The 8,436-nt window shown below is 37.9% G+C and overlaps 1 protein-coding gene across 1 annotated transcript; it reads right to left on the bottom strand.

Moving 5' to 3' along the window:
• Window positions 1–2,479: 2,479 nt before the first annotated feature.
• LOC143863939 (protein neprosin-like) lies at window positions 2,480–8,181 on the bottom strand. Its single transcript, XM_077374743.1, has 7 exons — window positions 8,005–8,181; window positions 6,311–6,397; window positions 5,892–6,107; window positions 4,862–5,023; window positions 4,426–4,479; window positions 4,175–4,321; window positions 2,480–2,974 (listed from the first exon to the last, which is right to left on the bottom strand). The coding sequence occupies exons 1-7, from the start codon at window positions 8,167–8,169 to the stop codon at window positions 2,588–2,590; spliced, it is 1,218 nt and encodes a 405-aa protein (XP_077230858.1). The 5' UTR covers window positions 8,170–8,181; the 3' UTR covers window positions 2,480–2,587.
• Between the last annotated feature and the right edge of the window lie 255 nt (window positions 8,182–8,436).

Genomic DNA, 8,436 nt, shown 5'->3' with positions numbered 1-8,436 from the left:
GGGGCACTCTTTCGAGAGTTCCTTGGTGGGGCTCTCCTTCACGTGGATGATCTAGAGACTCGCGCGGGGGCCCGTCCCCTCACGCCCGTCCCGGATCTGGTTCCACACATTTGCAACGTGATAAAGCTCCATTGCCATTGTACTTTTGGAAAAAAGCCCATTGCCAATGTGATATAGCTCCATTGCCATTGTAGTTTGGAAAAAAATATCTCCATTGCTTATTTGGGTGATAAACATAGCTTCGGTTAGGTTTAACATCTTCTCTTCATGTTTTCATGTTTTCTGTGCTCTGGTTTTTTCACCCTATCTATGAGACTCTTTGTTTGATTGCCATGGTTATCTTAACCTCTCTCTATCTATCTCTATGTATACAATCATGTTTGGTTACATGTTAGAACCTAGTGGTTCCGGGGTATAAAATGTGGTTCTGTAGTGGTTCAGGGGTAGAAAATGTGGTTTTGTAGTGGTTCTGGGGTATAAAATGTGGTTCCGTAGTGATTCCAGGGTATAAAATGTGGTTCCCTAGTGGTTCCGGAGTATAAAATGTGGTTCCCTAGTAGTTCCGGGGTATAAAATGTGGTTCTCTAGTTGTTCCGAGGTATAAAATGTGGTTCATTAGTGGTTGCTGTGTATTAAATGTGGTTCCCTAGTGGTTCCGGGGTATAAAATGCGGTTCCCTAATGGTTCCGGGGTATAAAACAAATGTTGTTCCCTAGTGGTTCCGGAGTAGAAAATGTGGTTCCCTAATGGTTCCGGGGTAGAAAATGTGATTACGTAGTGGTTCCGGGGTAGAAAATGTGGTTCTGTAGTGGTTGCTGGTTATAAAATGTGATTCCCTAGTGGTTCCAGAGTAGAAAATGTGGTTCCCTAGTGGTTCCGAGGTATAAAATGTGGTTCCGTAGTGTAGACACCCCCATTTTGCTACACTTTAAAAAAGTAAAAGATTTGGTAGTTTGTCAAGTTTCGAGTCCGTATTCCACCTAGGATTAGGCATCTGTGCATTTTAGGGTAGATTTCGCCTCGTTGAAGGAATTCTGAAGTTAATTCGCGATCCTAAAGGTTTCTAGGGTGTTCCAATGGTATCTAGAAGATGAAAATTCATGTTTCCAACCAACTGAAAAAACCTGTTATTTTTAGAATTTTTGGGGTTTCTCTCATTGTTGCCCAAATTTACGCTACAGGGGTATTTTGGCCATTCCCGATGTGTCTCGTCTTACCCTCGAGTTATATTTGAGAAATCTTGAGTGATTTTACAAATTTTGAAAAAGCTGCTATTTTTAGAAACTCATGGGGCTTCCACATTTTTATCATCTTATGGATATTTCAATCATTTCTCATATATCCAAAACCATCTTGAGGGTATGGCTGATGGATTAGGGTAATTTCATAAGATTTGGGAAACCAGCTAAATTTAGATCTCTTAAGATTTTCTCTTAGTCTTGCACTTCGGGGGTATTTTAGACATTTCCAATATATCATATTGGAAATATGGCTACTCAGATGGCCAAAATTACCTAAATATTTGGAAATGTTATAACTATAATGGGTTTAGTAATCACAAAGCGAAGGACGTTCAAAGCGAATTTGAAATGCCCTTGAACGAAGGTCTAACCCAACCCAAGTGAGCCTCTGGTCTAGGAGGGTCCACCCAATATCAATCCGCCGCTAAATCTCGCAACACTAAGCCAACCATCTAACCTGATTTTCTAAATCGGGTAGGTAGGGTTCGGGTTGGCTCGGGGTAAAAAAAATAGAAAAAAAATATATAAAAGAAACCATGAACCTATAATTTTGAAAATCACAATAAAATTAGAGGGAAGGGGCCGGGTTTGGATCAGGTCGAGTTGCCCAAGGGCTCAACGCTAACCGAAACCAAAATTAAATAGGATTGACTGTTCCCAACCTTAACCAACCCAACTTGAGAAAATGCCAACCCGACCTGAGCTGAAATTCCAACAGATTGCGCACGTCCCAAGATCAGTGGCCAAAGATGATTTTCTCAAGGTGTTCTCAACAACATTTGATGAGAATTATGATTTTCACTCGGATCGCGCGAGCGCGAACGGTGCGTTGCACCATCCCGCAGTTTCACCCATGGCTAAGAGTCCACGTGCACACAAACAAAAGAAAGGAATGGGTGAACTAATATATGCCCATCTCTAACTTTTATCCGGAGCAATGTGGGACTATCTTTTCAATGCAGTTCTACACTCTTTCCAAAAGCAAAAGCAAAAAGCAATTTTTTCAAAGAATAGTTTTTCTTTTCCCAAAACAACTAAAAGAAGATATTTTTCAAAATTTGTTTTGACCACAAAACACTTGATTTTGAAAAATCTTTAACAAATGGATCATCAATGGATCCTATCTCATAAACAATGTATAAGCGTTGTACACAATTTAGGAAGAAGCCTAACCACTCTTATTTCTTAGCATTTTAATTATAAAATAAACATTAGAGTACATGACAAACTCAATAGCTAAAGTTCAATTTATTATATGCTTAAAATGTTTGCATTATATAAGTTTGGACACGCATTATTTGAGTTTGGAAACATATAGTCCTACACATGAGTTGATTCAAGTGAATCTAGCAATTGTTTCCACCTGCCCCCCCCAAAAGTATAGCATAATCCTCACCAGGCACTACTTGATCAACCCAAGCTCCATAGCATGATGGGGAGCTTCGAATCATATTACTAGGAGTGCCATCGTTGACGGGAATAGAATCGCCTTGTTTAAATAAAATATGCATGCCTCCAATGTAACATGCTTTCCTATATTGTTGGTCGTCAGATGGCATATGGCCACTCCCCATCTCAGGCCAAGGTTTAATACCGGCATTATACACAATCCCTCCCCATTGAAGAATATCAGCATGGTCAGCGAATGTAGAATTAAAGAGGGCCTTTGGCCAATAGCCCACCTGCTTACGATCATCACCATATAATAACCACCAATCTTGATTCACTGGATCCTACAATAAAATAAAAAATCATAAAATGATTAAGATAAAAGAATTAGAACGTGAAGTTAGAACTCCAAAACTGAAATTGTAGATACCCGAAAGGTTACAATATTTCGTTCGAAATTTCAATCGTTTTCTCCGAAATTTAAGGAATTTCACCCAAAAATCTAGATTTTTTAATTATTTAATACTTTCCTTAAATTTCAGCCAAAATTTTCTAAGAAATAAAATATTATTTTATTTGGTTTATGGATTTTGCTCTAAATTTCCGAATTTCTGAAATTTCTGTTGAAAATTTTGGTTTCGGTGAGGACCGAAACGCTTTCCGAAACTAAAATTTAAAACCTTGATTTTAACTTTATTATGCTGCAAAATCTCTTTTAGCTATTGCTTTTCTATCGGCCAGACTGCAAATAAGGGATCATAATCATCTAATGGGAGAAATTTTTTGGCAAGACTTCTGACACCTTCTCCTTCTCCTCACTATTATTTTTCTTTTGGAAAATATGGCTTCCATTAGGGTGCAACAGGGTCGGGTTGGGTCGGGTTTTTCAAAACCCTAGCCCAACCCTGGATCCCATTATCTCGGCCCTGACCCTAAGTCAGGACCGAAAAACCTCAACCCATTGCCCGCCCTACAGGGCTCAGTGCAGCCCTGGCCCGCCCTGATTGGCCCTGATTGGGCCGGGCCGGCCCTGATTGACCCTAGTGCAAATACCAGTTAAGAGTGGAAAAATAAAGCAACCACATATCATATAGAACAAAATGATCAATAAACAGAGAAAGGGAACAAAATATGACTATGAATTCAGCAACATGACGGGCAGGAGAGACAATTAATAATAATAATCTAAAGAAACATCAATCCAAGATAATAGAAAACATTAGCAAAAGAAACAAGCCCAGATGGTTCAATTATATAATAGAAAACTTAGGGTCGGGCCGGGTCGGGCCGACCTAAGGTATTAACCCTGAACCCGACCCGACACTGAGTCAGGACTTAAAAAATGAATCCTGACCTGCCCTCAGGGTTGGAAAATCCAGCCCAGACCCTGTTCGGGCTCAGGGCGGGTAAGGGCTGACAAGGCCAAACTTGCACCCCTAGCTTCCATGATGTAACAAATATAGCTATATATATATATATCATTTCCATTTTCATGAAAATAAAATGTATGCTTTTCAATTCAAGGTTAAGGGATTCAGAATTACCTTGTACACAGTGATGATCATGTAATACTGGGTTCCATTGTAGATCGAAGATGGGGAAAGACCGATGCCTACTGGTAAGTCTCTGGAAACTTGTACAAAACCTGGGCAGAGAACATCATAGCAGCCCGTTTTTCTATGACCATCATTCTATAGGTAAGCAGAACAAACAAAGAAAAAATTAGTATAGCATCTTAGTGAAAATTTTTATTGAATTTAAATGACAGAAAGAATAAGTTACTGTTGAAGCATACCGTCCATGCTGTGGATAGGTGCGGGAGAAAGTTATTATATAGTCCTTTACTTACCTAGAGATTTGAAAAACTACAACATTAGAATATGAAAATACGAAATATGATCTAGCCTTTTTACTATGATTGATCATTTCTTTCAACGTAAAATATGAGTAGAAGAAATTTTATGATCGTAAAATTTGATTTACGCCCATTTTACGTGGAAAGAAATAGGTCGTAAGGGAACAACCAAATATATAAAGGCCCTTATGAGCATGTTGTATATCAATGAATTATTTGATAATATTTTTACAATTATGCTAAGATCACACCTTGTCCAATCTTGGAATTATGACATTTTGTTAATACTCTGTCATGAGTTACATTCAAGAGATAATTCAATCTTTTTATAAAGTACGTATCGAACAATAATCGATGGTGGAATTGGAAAACTTACCACCCATCCAGCATGTATGGAGCGTATTTCATCAAGTGGTGACCCATCAAGAAGTATAACAAGAGAAGCACTATTTTGGTTGCCTATAATTTTTGGCTGCCATATATTGAGGACTGCCCTGGATCCATACCTCTTACCCGTTAAAGTAGATTGCAATGCAAACTGAGCAATAAACACAATTTTGTTAGTCAGCCGTGTGGCGGCAATAAACAGACAGATTATAACAAACTAATTAAATCATATACTAATAAGAAAATAAGGATACATTTTTAAGTGAAATAGAGGGGGGGATGGTTGATTCGAGGCAACCGGACCTCCTAGCGACTCGATTCGAGAGGAACCATGACTCTCCAAAACAAAGTCTCCTTTGCTGTAAATTATCTTCTCCTCTTTTCCTTTCATTAGATTACTACTACATAAATACAAGCAAGAGAGAGTGCCACATCACAAGCACACTTACTCACTAACAAGATGCATCACAAATAACTAACACCCACTACTTAACACATACACCATAACTAACACCCATAACTCTAAAAACACATTCCCACAACTAACACCCACACCATAATTATTATGCACATAACAAACTATCAATAATATAAAGCTTCCAGTTGAACAAATATTAACAAGAGATGGCTACTCAACTTTACATAGAAATTCAGCTTAAAAACTCAAAAGCGCGTTCAATTACTTGATTCGCCTCATTATTTGGCTGAGGGTTTGGCCCCGCCAGGTGTCATAAAAGGGAATGGCTCAGCTCGGTGGGATAGCCGGACCAGAAAAAATCAACAAAAGGATGAGTAGACAAGATGCTCTTAGGAAGCAGTGCTAGAGCATCTCGGTTCGAATCCGAGTGGAATTGACAACGAGTAAAGTTGAGAGAAAACGTGTTTGAGTTATCAAATGATTCCATTGGTTTCCTAATGAAATTTTACAATTATTTGAATTATTGTTGTACATAACCACTCTTTCCTGCCATCATAAATTAAATTTGAAGTAACATTGGATGATATTAAATGTGACTTACGTGAAAATTGGCTGGATCAGGGCCCTGAGCATTTGAAGGATATCTTTTCCCAAAATTTGGGGCAGATTTAGCCCTTAATAGGTCTTCCTTTTTAATTCTCCTAATAGGAACTGTTCCTAGTGGGCACCCTCCATTCTTGAGCCCTATATTTAAAGACATACCTAATGATGAAGCTTTTTTATCTTTAATAACTTTTGGAAGAGATCCTGGGCCCATCTGCATAAAGGCAATTTCCAACAATAAAAGTGTGGTTTTAGTTTCTACCAAGAAACAAACATAATTTTCATAGTTAATCATCCTATTTCCCAAAGTGATGTTAAAGAAAAACAAAATCTCAAAATTAATACATAACGGAAAAAGAAACATATCAATTCAAATATTAAGAACATATCAATTCAAATATTAAAATATTAAGAAACCTGGATCTTATGATTCATCAATAAGGGATGATCAAAAGCAGGTTGTTTGTCGATATCAACACAACTAAATGACTGTCCATGTCCATCCTGCAAAAATTGTAAAGGCCAACAATATTTGTATCATTTTACCAATATGTGTGTGGATTTCGGACTCGAAACCGAAATTTGGGATTACGGTCGAAATTTAAAACCTTGATATTTATGCCTAACTTGTTGGGGGCTATTTTAGTCAACAGAACAAACCCATCTATCCGCATTGTTTGGCTGATCCAAACCATTCATTTGTTCTGTGTAGATTTATAAATTGTACCATTGATTTTAAACCTCCATAAATTGGAGGGTTAGGATCATCCTATGGAGAAGATTTTTGGGGCACATCCTATCTACATTAGGGACCAACAAACAAACGGTTTGGATCACCGAAATAATGTGGGCCCACAGTAATTTCCAGATGCACCGTGCACGTGCATACATGGCCGGCCACCATATAGTCTCTCTCTCTCCCCGGACCCTTCAATTGTTGGGCCCTGACTCCTGAGTTAGATAGGATGTGCCCCAAAAATCTTCTCCATAATATGATTCCAACCCTGTGAAGATTTCTATACCATGCTGTTTTAATCCTCCACAAATCCGAGGGATAGAATCATCCTACAGAGAAGATTTTTGGGGCACACCCTATCCACCTATGGCCCAGTAAATGAACAGCAAATGAATGGTTTGGATTGCCCTAAGAATGTGGGGCCCACTGTTTTTGGGCTTCATGCACGGCCGGCAACCATATAATTTCTCTTTTTCCCCCATGCCCTTCACCTAAACAGTCTCTCTCTCTCTCTCTCTCCATTAAACCTCATTAAGAGAAAAATGGCTTTTTAGAGATTTTAGTGATGGCATTTTAACAAGAGAAAACGGTTTCTACACACTAGCTCACACTAGCTAAAAATATTGTTTGGGTGATCCAAACCATTCATTTGATTGGCCCTCACATAGATAGGGTGTCCACAAAAAATCAGCTCCATAGGATCATCCCAACCCTAAGATTTGTGGAGGTAAAATGGACGTGTATAAACCTTCACAAATCTATCCATCTTTTACCTCCACGGTTCGAAGGATTACAATGATCCTATTGAAATGGGCGATTATTTTGCCTCCACTGTATTTTAAGCTAGTGTGTAGAAACCAATGGATTTCATTTCTAAATTAATGGGCGATTATTTTGCCTGTTTATTATTTGTAGTTAGTGAAGGAAATGGCAGCAAGGCATGGCCAATATCCGGACATTCTCCTCCTAATTTGGTTTTAATTTACCATTACCAATTATATTCTGGTGCTAATATTTAATTTTAAGATAACTATCAATTTTTTGGCAACTAAATCCGGTTTAAAGGGAAGTGGAATATTCCAATAAGAAATTCTATACAGCTGCAAATCTTTCTCCCTCTCATTCTTCATATCCTACCATATTTTTCAAGGTTACAGTTTCTGGACAAATTTGAGAAACGAATCATTTCTTCATATCGCTTTAAATGAATGGAGGGTTGGGCAGATTAGTGACGAATGGAGGGTTGGGCAGATTGGTACCTTTCTCACTTCTATGTAAAAAAAATTCTTATCAAATGGAGGGTTCCGATGTGTTTTTTAAAGATTTTGGTTAAACATATGGCAGGTTTGTTTTATTGCAAAAGACATAGTGATACCTCAATGGTCTTGACTGCTGGTTTATTGATAATCTCCAGTAGCCTCTCAATCTCCAAATCTTCTTCTTTGGACAGACTTATGCTCCCTCTTCCTTCCACTACATTGCCATTGATAGAAAGAGAAATTAGTAGAAAAAGTTGCAGAAACATTTCCTTCAAACCCATAGCCCAAGATTAAGAAACTCCTCTCTCAAATCCATTGAAAAAAAAAATCCCCCACCTCCTTTTATATAGAATGGATTCCTTGTATATTTAAGGAAAAAAACCCCCCATTCTTTAAAAAGAGATTCACAATTACTACTAGGAGAGAATAAAAAAGTAATGAGTGATCCAACAAGATAACAATAAATTAAAAAGGAAATAGACTTGCTAAAAGATCGAGAATAAAAAAGGAAGGAGTAATCCAACAAGATAAGAAGAAACTAAAATGGA

This window comes from Tasmannia lanceolata, unplaced genomic scaffold, assembly GCF_043159265.1.
Source record: "Tasmannia lanceolata isolate RefF3 unplaced genomic scaffold, GAP_Taslan_0.1 ptg000003l, whole genome shotgun sequence".
In the NCBI taxonomy this organism is placed as follows: domain Eukaryota; kingdom Viridiplantae; phylum Streptophyta; class Magnoliopsida; order Canellales; family Winteraceae; genus Tasmannia; species Tasmannia lanceolata.
The sequence above is the reverse complement of the archived record's forward strand: the minus strand, read 5'-3'. Positions and strand labels throughout refer to the sequence as shown.